This window comes from Aulostomus chinensis, chromosome 7 (genome assembly GCF_037954235.1).
Source record: "Aulostomus chinensis isolate RoL2024-O1b breed Wild chromosome 7, RoL_Achi_v1.0, whole genome shotgun sequence".
NCBI lineage: Eukaryota > Metazoa > Chordata > Actinopteri > Syngnathiformes > Aulostomidae > Aulostomus > Aulostomus chinensis.
Genome location: NC_141326.1, coordinates 30,594,437 through 30,608,049, shown reverse-complemented (window position 1 = coordinate 30,608,049; position 13,613 = coordinate 30,594,437). Strand labels below are relative to the sequence as shown.

The window sequence follows — 13,613 nt, the reverse complement described above, 5'->3', positions numbered from 1 at the left end:
TGGGGTCTAGGAGACAGGTGGAGGTTGAGAGGAGGACATTATTGAACTGAGCTCATGAAGGCTGATGGGAGAAAAACTACCCAAGTGTGTGTCTGGTCCTCCAGCTGCCTCTAAGGTTCTGGGTTCTAGGGGCCATGTTGTCAGCTGATGGCAGCAGGAGAAGAAGTTTCTCTCTAATCAGGAGAATTTTGTCATTAAAGAAGTCCATGAACTCTTTGCTGCCCAGGGAAACAGGACTACTTGGTTCAGTAGAGCTGTGGCTCTCTGCCAGTCTGGCTCCAGGACTGAAGAGGAACCTGGGTTGTTCTTGGTTCCTCGATTAGTGCAGAGTAGTCGGCTGCTCGATGGATAAAATGATCAGTTTGGGAGGGACTGAGGTGGACAACAGCGCCCTCTGTTACAGTGGGACATGACACTGAATTTAGCACCAATGGAACCACTTCCTTAAATCCAGGTGTGGCCTGATCAGACAAACATCTGGAAACTACAGTTTTCCTGAGTGGAGTGTAGCTGATCAGTCCAAATTCCAAAGTGATTGATTGGTGGTCTGATAAAAGCGTTCTGTGGAAACACAACCAGATGTTCAGCTTCAGTTCCACATGTTAGGAGGAGGTGGAGGTGTGGTTGTGTCAGTGAGGGGTTCATGGACAGACTGATGGACACCAGTTGAGTCTAGAAGAGAGAGAAATGCAGTACCAGACTGTGGTTATCAACACCCTCATGAATACTGAAGTCTCCTCCAATCATGACTTGATCTGATTTAGAACTGAACTGATAGAAACTCTGAGGATTCAGATCAGAATCCAGAGTCAGGACCAGGAGGACGGTCCTCAATCATCAGAGAGGCTGGAGAGTTTCCAGGCTGGAGGAGACAAACTGAGAATCAGGCTTTCAGACGAATGGAAACTTCTTCTGGTTTGGGATTTATTACTAAACTGGTGTCAACAATGGCAGCAGCGCCACCTCCTGGGCCAGAGCCTGGAGGAATGTGAGTGTTCCTGTGACTGGAGGAGTGGATTCATTCAGACTAGCATCCTCATCGTCACCAGCCAGGTTTCAGTGAGACTCAGCAGGTCAACACAACTGTCAGGTATCACTTCATTCACTGGTTCAGTTTTCAGCATCAGAGGTCTGATATTTAATCGTCCTCATCTAATTCTGATATTCTGTTGAGTTAATTTAGTGGCTGAGTTAACTTGGATCAGGTTTTTCTGATTGACTCCTCTACAGTAGAACTGGAGTGAGTAAACTGACGTGGTGGACAGACACAGTCTCTATGGGGGTGTGGGTGGGTAACTGCCCCCTAGTGGACACGCAGAGAAGCGTGTAAGATGGCAGCTCTGCTTCCAGGGCTGAACTCTGGGTTCTCAGGGTTCTGGTTCTGTTATAGACTGGGTCATATTTCTGGAAATGAATGCCGTCCCTGCTAATCAGACCAGGTCTCCCCCAGAAAGTTTTCCATTTATCAAAGAAGCCCACTTGGTTTGCTGGACGCCACCTCGACAGCCAGCGGTTGAACGCTGACATGCGGCTAAACATGAGGTTGCTGGTCCGGTTAGGCAGGGGTCCAGAGACACTACGGGGTCCAACATTGTCTTCACACACCGACTCAGTATTAATCTTGGTGACCTCTGACTGTCATTACCGCCGACGTGAATAACGATTTTATCGTATTTACGTTTACTTTTAGCCAGCAGTTTAAAGTTTGACTCGACGTCGCCCCCTCTGGCCCCTGGAGTACACTTGACTGTGGTTGCCGGTGTCGCTAATGTCACGTTCCTCAGAAAAACGTGGTTTCTTTTGGATGGACATACAGCAGCGAAACATCCTTTCACACGATCCCTCTTTTGTGCAGGTTCCTCTTTTTGTTGCATCATTCAGTAAAAAGCTAACAGTTGATGTCTGTTTGCTTCTGTGTGAGTCTCAGAAGTAATGAGATGACGGGGACCTGCAGATGATGTCAAACAGGCAGGCTGATGTGATTAAGCTGAACGAGGCCTGGCGGAGTCCCGGACCACATATCTTGTTCAGGATCTGTGGATTATTAATCCACACTTAACATCTCTGAACCTGTCCAAGGTGCAGAACAGGAGCAGAGCAAGAACGACACACAAGTGTCACCTGTGGGACACTGTCCTCAGCCGAGGCACAAGGTCTTTCAAGCTTCATCGTGTTTGCTGAAGAAAAGTAACAGGAAAAAAAATACGATGAGACTGACAATGTGGTTCAAGGTCGATCAGAGATGTGTGTGATTTCTTGTGTGAAGACGTGGTTAAGAAGTCCGATGCAAACATTTAAATAAAGTGGAATCAGACTCATTCAGCTGAGGACACTTGGAAGACGGTTGTGGACACCTGGGAATCCCTGGATTCACATTGATAAGAGGTGGGGGCAAAATCAGAAATATTCTATGAACATGAACATGGATATGTTGTTCATTTTCAAACATGTTGGTTTTTTTTGCCCCCAGGCGTTTGGTAAAGATGTTGTTTTCTTTTTTGCCTGATCTCAAGTAACTTCTGTCTTAATTTCCCTGCACGCTCACGTGATTTCTCTCAAACGCACAAGTACAAAAGTTCGAGGACCAGGAAAAGAAACAGTTTCTTCGAAAAAGACTCTTCACCCCAAACCATATTTCTGTCACAACTGTTGTCTCTAAACGCTGGTGAACAACGTCTGAACTTTGCTTCTGGAAGCATTCAAATTAAAGTGAAATTTAACCATTTTGCTCAGGGACTACCAGAAGACGGTCAAGATCCCCTGCTGGTACCCAGACCTCAGTGTGGTCCTTGTGGAGAGGCTGGAGTTGAACAATCTCTGGAGAGAAATCAAAGTTAAGAGCTGACGCATCAGTAACAGCAGAGAGTTTGTCCTCCGCAGTGTTAGGTAACAGCTGCATCGCCATCAGAGCGAGCAGGTGATCCCACAGCAGGTAGCAAACAAAAAAAATGTGTATCTTCTGTGGTTTAACTGCTCTGACTTCAGTATTTCCCTCCAGGAAGTGAAGAATAATGACCTGGGTGTTGTGACCAGTTGGCTCGGAGCTATGCTAACTTGAGGGTGTTGAGCAACAAGGCTCCTTCTCACATCGTCATCTTTGTTTTATGCATCTGAACATTGTGACTTCACACTAATTGAAGGTTTTTTTCCCCCCCTTCACCTGTTTAAGTGGTGCTCAGACATGACCCACAATGCAATGCTCCTCAGCAGACCTCATGTAACAACCCTCTCAATGGACAAACTGCACAACACAAAGATCCTATAAGCTCCGGCTGCTGTAGCATGGCGGTACGCTGTGTCTGCTGGATGGGAGCTCAACACTGAAGCAATCAGAGGCTGCGGTCCAAACGGACGCTCCTCCATCGCTGTTTTGTCCGATGACATTGATTTGAATGTGACAGCAGATGTTAGTATCCCATCAGCTAGCTAATGTTAGCTAACATCAGCTGGCTAATGTTAGCTAACATCAGCTGGCTAATGTTAGCTAACATCAGCTGGCTAATGTTAGCTAACATCAGCTGGCTAATGTTAGCTAACATCAGCTGGCTAATGTTAGCTAACATCAGCTGGCTAATGTTAGCTAGCCTGAGTCAAACATTTCCAGCCACCATCTTAGTTTGTCTCTTCCAGTTGCTTAGAGAGCAGCTAAGGAGCAGTCACTCATGCTGCAGGGCGTAGCTCTCTGACGGGTCTGGACTGTACATACGCCAAAGCTCATGTGACTCAAATCAAGTCATGTGACTTCAAATGAAAACAAATTCATTTCACTTTCTGCATTCAACAGCAGGGTAGCGTCGTTGGTCGTGTGTGAGGTAGTTGATGAAGGAAAACACTGGGAGATGTATGTTCAAGATCAAAGAGTCTTTTTAAATGTTGGTTCTGTTTCATGTTTGTACTGCCCGGCCCGGTTCTGATCCACGTAAACTCACACCTTCAGAAATCAGTTTCCACTGTTTGGTTGCAAAAGTATGTATCAAGTCTCATTTGGTGAGGATTATAATTCATCTCTGAAGACCATTTCTTTTCTAATCTTCAAGAGCACCTTAACCTTTGACCTCCAGTCACACACGAGGGTATCAGACGGGGACCACCGCACGAACACAGTGACGGGATGATGGATCGTATCAGCAGACGTGGGTCCAGGTCCTTATATCATCTGCATCTCCAACTGTAATCACTTATTTCTCCTGACAGAAGTCCCGTGAGTCCTTCAAGGACAGTTGGAAATGTGACAATCTGACAATAAGTTTATTCTGCTTCATCTCAGCGAGTCTTTTGAAGGACAGTGTTTCAGGTTTTGGGATTTCGAGGGTTAAAGCGAGCGTCGGCAGGTTAACTGAGGTGAAGCGGCAGCTGACAGGACGCCGCGGGCTGCTGAGTTTAGCTGCCATGACAACATGTAATCCTGGATGTGCGCTCAAGCAGGAACTGGGCCACATCATCAGCCTCAGCACCAGGACTTCCTGTCACCCCCCCCCCCTTACTTCTCTTTTTTTAGGAGAAAGGCCTCAATCACAGCTGCCCGCCTGCTGCACCGCCGTTTTAATTGGCTGTCAAAAATAACCTTCTGCTGCACCTCAGAGCCGGAGCCCCGGGGATGAAGCCGCCACCTGCACGTGGTGAAGAACCTGCGTGGGTCTCGCTGCGGCCGTGTGACCTCTGCTTCACTGCAGCACGCGCTCCTCTCCGTGTGGGCTGCTCCTCCATCTATATGTGTGTGTGAGTGTGTGTAGGGTGGGGGGTAGCAAGGAGATGAGGAGGTGAGAAGAGGGAAGGAGCAGGAGAGGAAAGGAGGAGGTGAGGAGAGGAAAGGAGGAGGTGAGGGGAGGAAAGGAGGAGGTGAGGAGAGGAAAGGAGGTAGCGAGGAGAGGAAAGGAGGAGGCGAGGAGAGGAAAGGAGGTAGCGAGGAGAGGAAAGGAGGAGGCGAGGAGAGGAAATGAGGTAGCGAGGAGAGGAAAGGAGGAGGCGAGGAGAGGAAAGGAGGTAGCGAGGAGAGGAAAGGAGGTAGCGAGGAGAGGAAAGGAGGCGGTGAGGAGAGGAAAGGAGGTAGCGAGGAGAGGAAAGGAGGAGGTGAGGAGAGGAAAAGAGGAGGCGAGGAGAGGAAAGGAGGTAGCGAGGAGAGGAAAGGAGGAGGTGAGGAGAGGAAAGGAGGTCGCGAGGAGAGGAAAGGAGGAGGCGAGGAGAGGAAAGGAGGAGGTGAGGAGAGGAAAGGAGGTAGCGAGGAGAGGAAAGGAGGTAGCGAGGAGAGGAAAGGAGGAGGTGAGGAGAGGAAAGGAGGAGGTGAGGAGAGGAAAGGAGGTAGCGAGGAGAGGAAAGGAGGTAGCGAGGAGAGGAAAGGAGGTGGTGAGGGGAGGAAAGGAGAGGAAAGGAGGTAGCGAGGAGAGGAAAGGAGGAGGCGAGGAGAGGAAAGGAGGTGGTGAGGAGAGGAAAGAAGGTAGCGAGGAGAGGAAAGGAGGTAGCGAGGAGAGGAAAGGAGGAGGTGAGGAGAGAAAAGGAGGAGGTGAGGAGAGGAAAGGAGGTAGCGAGGAGAGGAAAGGAGGTGGCGAGGAGAGGAAAGGAGGTGGTGAGGGGAGGAAAGGAGAGGAAAGGAGGTAGCGAGGAGAGGAAAGGAGGAGGCGAGGAGAGGAAAGGAGGTGGCGAGGAGAGGAAAGGAGGTGGTGAGGGGAGGAAAGGAGAGGAAAGGAGGTAGCGAGGAGAGGAAAGGAGGAGGCGAGGAGAGGAAAGGAGGTGGCGAGGAGAGGAAAGGTGGTGGTGAGGGGAGGAAAGGCGAGGAAAGGAGGTGGCGAGGAGAGGAAAGGAGGTGGTGAGGGGAGGAAAGGAGAGGAAAGGAGGTAGCGAGGAGAGGAAAGGAGGAGGCGAGGAGAGGAAAGGAGGTAGTGAGGAGAGGAAAGGAGGTGGCGAGGAGAGGAAAGGTGGTGGTGAGGGGAGGAAAGGCGAGGAAAGGAGGTGGTGAGGAGAGGAAAGGAGGAGGCGAGGAGAGGAAAGGAGGTGGTGAGGAGAGGAAAGGAGGAGGCGAGGAGAGGAAAGAATGAGGAGAGGCAAGGTGGAGGCGAGGAGAGGAAAGGAGGTGGCGAGGCAAGGAGGAGGCGAAGAGAGGAAAGGAGGTGGCGAGGCAAGGAGGAGGCGAAGAGAGGAAAGGAGGAGGAGAGGAAAGGAGGAGAAGAGGAGAGGAAAGGAGGAGGAGAGGAGAGGAAAGGAGGAGGCTGCACCTCACTTCAATCACTTCAACATCATGTTTGAACGGCGAGTGAAGGAGAACCGCTGGCCGGCGTCTGGTGAGCCTGGACGGCTGCTGCAGCTCTGGAAGGAGAAAATTAGCTCATTTCCTCCTCTTTTTTTAGACTGCACAATTTCACATGCACCAGCAGGTGGCAAAGCGCACCTCTGCCAGCCCCACCCAATCAGAAGCCACAAAGCTCTGTGTGGGCGGGACAGAGGGAGGAGAAAGACGGGGAGAGTCAGAGAGCCGAGAGGCAGATAAAAGTAGAGAGAGTGGAGCTGCTCAGACACTCGACTGGAGGCCAGAAAGTGGAAAGAAGCTCCTCCTGCAAAGGTCCTGGATCACCATGAGGAGGACAGGAGGCTGCGAGCGGCAGGAGGAAGGAAGCCTGTGTAGACCCTAGAACCCCCTCCCTCCCTCCCTCCCCCTTCCACCCCTTCCTCCTCCGTCCTCCTCCTGCTACCTCCAACTTCCTTGTGAAACCTGAAGCCTGAGAGACGCACCAAGATCAGAAGAGACTGAAGTTTGCTGCTGCAGAATGGCCGCCTGCTGCCGCTGCCGGGACGCTGCCGCCGGCGCCCTGCTGGCCTCCGAGCAGCTGTGAGAGGAGCAGAGAAGAAGAGGACAGACAGGAAGTTACTTCATGGAGCAGCAGCAGCAGCTTCAGGAGGACCAGCCTCCACCACAGGACAGAGAGGAACCTTTCGCCTCCATGCCTGCAGCCTCGTCTTCCTCCTCGTCACCTTCCAACAGTGACGTGCCCCCCTCGGCGCCCGTTGCCACTGCTACCCCACGCCACCCCCACGCCACCAGGACCTTCACTGGCCTGAGGATCTTCTGCAGGAGGTGAGTGTCTGCTCACCTCTGGCCTCACACTCACGCTTTCCACATGAATTAAAGATGATAGAAAGCTGCTCTGCTGCTGCCCGAGACCTTTGACCTGACGCCTGACACCTCCCCTACCCGCTGGTGCTCACTGGACCGGTCAGGATCAGGATCAGGCTCAGGCTCAGGCTCAGGATCAGGATCAGGCTCAGGCTCAGGCTCAGGGGCGGCACTTACTTAAAACAATTAAAGCTGGTGAACAAAAAGGACGCGTACCAGAGCTCCGCCTCCTTTTTGTTCTGGAGCACACATTCAACGTCAGCGGCGTTTGATCTTCCTGTTGTCGTTTCAGAAAAGTTCTCCCCAGTTGTCTTGTGACCGTCGGTTCTGGTTTTTGCCAGGTTCAATTTTTATTGATCCGTTTTTTTCACTATTAATTTACTTACAAAAAACGTGGGGGGATACAAGCACTTTAGCAAGAAGCAACTGAAACCTGTCTAAATGAACAGTTCATTTGTAAGGGTTAGACTGATGGGGTCAAAGGTCAGATCTGAGATGAGTCCTCATCATGTTTGTCTGCAAAGACAAATGAGGACAAACATCCGTTGTGCTGTGTGCGATTTCTCCTGTCTGCGACCAGAGGTCCTTTGCATCATCACAGTAAAAACCAGAGAGTAATATAGTACAAAGACTTTCCCACTGCAGTAAACTTTGTATATTTATGTGAAATGTGTACTTTTACTTGTTATAGTTGAGCATAAATGCCTTTACTTTCTACTTCTTTAGATTTAAGAAACCAATTCTAGTTCTGACGCGAACAGGAGAACAGACGAGAGTTTATAAAAGAACACAAGTTAAAGACTGCAGAGAAACGGGTTCTAGTGTAGTGAAGACTGTGACGTCGGGACGTGACAGGAGAGGGGCGGAGCATCCACCTTAGCAATGACGTCATGAACGTGAGGTAGCCTGCGCTGCAGAAAGAGCAGAGGCTCCGTCACAGCTGACAGCTCCACATGGAATGCAGGAAGCATGTGGTTATCGATAGCACTAGAGGGGGCGGAGCCACAGCTTGGTAGGTGAAATTGACAGAAGAATTTTACACCGGTTCTACTTCTACTGTGTAAGGTCTCAAATGATGTGGTCCTGCACGCCGTCTTTAGCGTGGATGCTCCTAGCAGAGGAGGAGGAGGAGGAGCTGGTCGTGTTTGTGGTTTTGTCCAGAGTGAAATATCACTGCTGGGCAGATGATCGGTGCCATCTGATTGGTGGAGGACTGCACTCACCGCCGGATGCCCTCCATCACGTCTAATGAAGAAGAAGAGCAGTGGGCTGGTTTCTGTCTCTGCTGTGAGACAGAAATGTGCTTCACCCCTTAGACCTGCGCCCCTGTGCTCAGGCCACTCCTGCATCTCCATGGCAACAAGCCAGAGGTGACTGTAAACACGTCTTCAGTGCAGTAAAACGCTCGTCTCCACATGTCCGTCGATGATTCTGATGAGTTTTTACAGCTTTCAGAGGATAAATGTCGTTTTGGTATTTTAGCAAAGAAAACGTGCCTTTGACAGCTGCCGCTGGTTTCAGGGATCAGCAGGAGAACCGCTAACGGCTGTCAAGCGTCGTCCCATCCAGACACAAGTCAGAACTCTTAATCCAACCCTTGAGAAACTTTGTCTTAAATCTGCTGCTGCAAGTTGGTCACATGGAAGTCTTTGGTTTTATTTCTAGTCAACAACCTGTTTTTCCTTCTTTTCAACAGTCTCAAATAAAACCTCCTACTCATCCGATCCAAACTAATTCATAGAGCGCATCAAGAACAACAACAGAACCCTGGCCAAGGTGGCGTACAACACAAGCAAATAACAACAGAAGGACAACATGGAGGGACAGGAAGGACAAAGCAGCATCTCTGCCAGAGTGGAAGGCCAAACACTCTCATGTTCAGCAGGTTGTTAGCGTCAGGCTCTGTTAGCTTCTTGCTAAACACACGTGGCTGGATCTTCCTGCATTCTGGAGTCACAGAAGTGATGCAGGAGGGAAAAAATTCCTCAGTGAACTCAATACTCCTATTTGTGAGTACTCGGAAGTAAAAATACACCCTTTGGGTGAAGCATCACTTTAATGGCACATGAAGTCAGACTGGTTGCTTCCTGGTTGACCTGCTTAGCAGAAAACGTCTGTGTGACTGACGATGCTGTCGTACTCCAACGACCACGACAGGAAGGGAAGTACGTTGGTGTGTCCATGTACATGTGAACAGCAGACAAATACACACTGAAAGTAACTTGGCTGTGTGTCGGTTCATGTGTTGGTGTTTGCGTGTCCCAGTGCCTCTGGTCTGGTGTCCATGCAGGTCTGTGAGGCCAAAAGAATCGGAGATGATTTGATTGGATGTCAGATTGTACTTTATTTGTCTGGGATTTATTCATTCCTAACCCGGATGTAAAAAGACCCGTCTTTAAAGACTCCGAGAAGTCGTGTCTTTATTTGAGGAGGACCTTGACTCGGCTCCATGTCTCCACTGTGAATCAAAAGGTAACAAGTGCAAACTCAAGTTCAGTCAGGTGGCGAGTTTAATCTCCCTGCTCCTCTAATTATAGCTGCTGTTAATGGATTGGCAGAGCAATTAATTAAAAACGCTGATTTTTAGCATCCTGGTGGGAACGTTTCCCTCCAGAGGAGAGATCCAATCTGCTGGGCTGGAAGGACGAGAGGACGAGGACGATGAGACGGAGGAGGATGGGCTTAGTCGAGCTCCACATGCCAGCACCGCATGTTTCACATCCCAACCACCAGGGGGCAGCCTGTGTCCACCTCTGGAGTGAGAAACAAGGAAATGCTAACTTCCTTAGCATGAGCAGAGGGTGGATTTATCCTCAGGTGGTCACCAGCTTTAATGAACCGACTAGCGGAACAAAGTGGCTGAGTTTCCTCTGCTTCCTTGCACAGCTACAATATGGAACGCACCCCGGCTGCTCATGTAGCGTCCCATTACACCGCTGCCACCGTGTCTATGTAACCATGAAAGTCTCAGATATGCTGTGGTGTCTGGGTCGTGACATCACCACAGCCATCGCGTCTAGGGTCGTGACATCATCACGGCCATTGTGTCTTGGCTGTGATGTCATCAGTGTAGATTTGACTGATTTAATTTGGATGAAAAGCTCAAAATTATACTGATATAACATCAAAATGATGGTGAAAAAGTATGAATTCATGGTTTGTTCGGTGTGTTGCCACGGCGATAAGGTTATTCAGTGCTGGTTTTCTGTATGCAGGTCATGTGAGTGTCGTATGGTCGTTCACCTCAGTGAGTCTGCATCCCTCTGCTACGTAGGAAGTGGCGTGAGAGACGTTGCTTGCTGGTGGAAGGAGATGCAGCTGTAAGTGTGGCACTGTAATAAATGCAGGCAAATTCTTCCCATTTTTCCATAAAAAAAATTGTTCTGAATTTTACCTTAATTTTTTTAGAGGAAATCAAGATGATTTGATGGGAAAAGCAGAAAATGAAAAAAATCCCATTAATTTAAATTTTTTCTTCAGTCTTCAGTGTTAGGGATCAATTAGCTTAAACTGTCAGTCAACGCACCAACACCGGTGTGTGTGTGTGTGTGTGTGTGTGTGTGTGTGTGTGTGTGTGTGTGTGTGTGTGTGTGAGCAGCCAGGACTTACACAGACCCATTTCTTGAACTATCTTTGTTGCCCAGTTGCTATTAATAGTCCTGTGGGGGGTGCAGTCAGACTTGAGACTGGACTTTTTTTCAAGGAAGGCAGGGGGGGTGGGCTGCCGTTGGGTTGCTGCTGTTGTTCGCTGCAAATGAAGCCAGCGGGTGGCAGCATAGTCACATATCCTGAGCAGCGCCACCAGATGATTGAGAGGAGACAAGCACGGGTGTGTGACAAGCTGACAGGAGAGATACGGATGACATTCATGAACCTGATTTGTTTGTGAGAGGGACGATAGGGGACTCAGGACGACGATACGGGACTCAGGACGACGATAGGGGACTCAGGACAACGATACGGGACTCAGGAAGATATACGGGACTCAGGACGACGATACGGGACTCAGGACGACGATACGGGACTCAGGACGACGATAGGGGACTCAGGACGACGATACGGGACTCAGGAAGACGATACCTGACTCAGGACGACGATAGGGGACTCAGGAAGATGATACGGGGCTCAGGAAGACAATACGGGACTCAGGATGACGATACGGGACTCAGGACGACGATAGCTGACCCAGGAAGACGATAGCTGACCCAGGAAGACGATACCTGACTCCCATAGAGACAAAGACAGACAGGGCTATATATGACTTCACTGATGTGAAAAACGCCAATAAACATGAAACAGGAATTGACTGAACTTCAGAAGGTCAATAAATAAAGTTTGTCAATTTTATTTTGTCCTGTGAAACTTGGGGAACAGACAAAAAAAGGAGATGCGGCGTCCTGAGAGATGCCTGGTTGCCATGACGCTCACTCCACAGAAACGACAAAAGGAACTTACAGAATGTGATTCTTACTTCTAATTGGTCCCATTAGCAGCAGACATGTTTACTGTGGCGTTTCCGTCCTGGCAACCGGCAGCCCCCCGATGACTCACAAAGCCTCCTTCCTGCTCGCCGATGTCGGCCTTTAATTGGATCCATAATGCAGCAGCATGAGGCCTTGAAGTGTTAATGAAGGGTATTCTGGGATGTTGGAGTGGTGGCGGTGCCATTCATCTGCAGACAAGCAGCGGTGGAGTGAGGAGAGAGGAGGGCTTCAAACAGCCTGCTGGCGAGCTGGTCTGGGGTCAGAGACGCCGGGTGCAGTCACTCATCTTGGTCCTCCAGGAGCGGCGGACGTGTCCTCTCAGGTTGTATTCCTCCGTGATCCGGCTCCTCCGTGTGTCTGTGTCTTGGGGCTGCTGGACGTCTTATCCCATCTCTAAATGTCCGGCGGCGACACGGTACTGCGATACATGGCGATACGGATTCTTGCAATACGATATTGATATTTCATCACGTGTTAGGTTATGAACCGACACAATAAAGCTGTTCATGGCATGAGGATGTTGAAGCTAAACTAAAACTCTCGTTTCCTCTCACGTATCAGTTTTTACGTCGTTCCTGCTTTGGCTTCCTCAGACATCGTGATGTAATCTATCCATCATCGCCGAAGCGGGAGTGATAACACCGCTGTTGGGACGATATTGTTATGACACCATGTGGGCGTGCTGCCTGTCACTATTGGGACTTTGGTCTGACTGGGTTTTGTTCGTCATGTGACGCTCCCCTCACTGAGACCTGCCTTGTGAAAGAAGCAGCCATGAAAGGGGGAGTCGTGGCATTCAGGGTCTAAATCGTCCGTTATGTTGGCCCTTTCGAATCATTTGACACAAGATTTGTCCCTCATACACCAGAGGAGAGACCAAGATGCCAGGTGTAAACAGTGGGAGGAGCTTCAAACAGCCATCAGGCTTTGCTTCCTGTCTGTAAGACCACTTCGAGGCTACGAGTCCCTCTCAGGTCTACGGTGGCCGTGAAGCGCAACTGCTCACTTCCATTTGATGGCACAACTCGTCTGTTTGACTTGGTGACGTGTGAGTCAGGCGTGCAGGGAAGTAAATGTCTGACCCTGGGGTCATTTGGGACACAATGGAGATCTGTCGCAGGTCTGCGGCGTCTCGGTGTTGGGTTACATGGCGGCGAGTGTGATGTCAGTCAGCCTCTGATCAGGTGAGGGACGTAACCCAATGCTGTGACTGGCTGATGGAGTGAAAGTGAGGATGGCGCTCTAAAAATAGTCCCCCAGCGACACCTGAACACTGCTCATCGGCTGCTGCTGGTTGCCATGGTGACAGTCAGGCGGCGTTATCTGAAGTGCTGCTGACATCACTTCGAGCAGCCATGCTGATGTCACTAAAGATACAGCAAAGTCTGAAATACAGCAGGTCGCTGAAAGGCCAGCACGTGGACCTTGTCCCGGCTCTCGTCTCTCAAAAATGCCTTATTGAGGAGGACGTGATGTCACTTCCTTTCATGGCTGCAAGTTTTTCTTTTCTAACTTTGCATTTTACGTCTCAGAAATCATTTACCGGTGCAAGTGAAGTCGTACACACACACACACACACACACACACACTAAAAGGAGGCAGGAGGAGAAAAGACGCATCAGTCAATCAAAAGCGTTGCGGCGTGTTTAAAGGACACTGTGCGTCTGTCCCAATTTCACCGGAAACGAGGAGTCACCTTTAGTTCTGTGTTTGTGGCTCTGGCTCGCCCTCTCCTGGATGTTTGTGAGGATGCACGCCAACAGAAGAGCTTGTGTGCTTTCCACTTGGTTTCTTTCAGAAACATAAATAAGTACATTAAAAGAAGTAAAATTTCAGGGATTTTGAAAAAGTTACTGTAAAATGATGAAACAAACAAGCAGAACAAAAATGACAAGAAAATTTCAGACGAGTGGTAAACACACATCCCTCAAGCTCTCAAATAAATGAAACTCCTCCTGACGGTGCCAAGCTCCCCTGGGAGACCCGGACCAAACCTAAATGGCTCCGTATCTCAAGGGAACGTC

General features: G+C 49.7%; 1 protein-coding gene across 5 annotated transcripts in view; it reads left to right on the top strand.

Annotated features, from left to right (window-relative positions):
* Window positions 1–6,478: 6,478 nt before the first annotated feature.
* The window catches only part of LOC147259492 (diacylglycerol kinase zeta-like), a 38,480-nt gene continuing 31,345 nt past the window's right edge, over window positions 6,479–13,613 (top strand). For all 5 annotated transcript variants that reach the window (XR_015117300.1, XM_086209908.1, XM_086209906.1 and 2 more), the window contains exon 1: window positions 6,479–7,066. Coding sequence is in view for 4 of the 5 variants with exons in the window: in XM_086209908.1 (XP_086066034.1) it covers window positions 6,864–7,066 (203 nt within the window). In the remaining variant the exon portion in view is untranslated. The remainder of the gene's footprint in view (window positions 7,067–13,613) is intronic.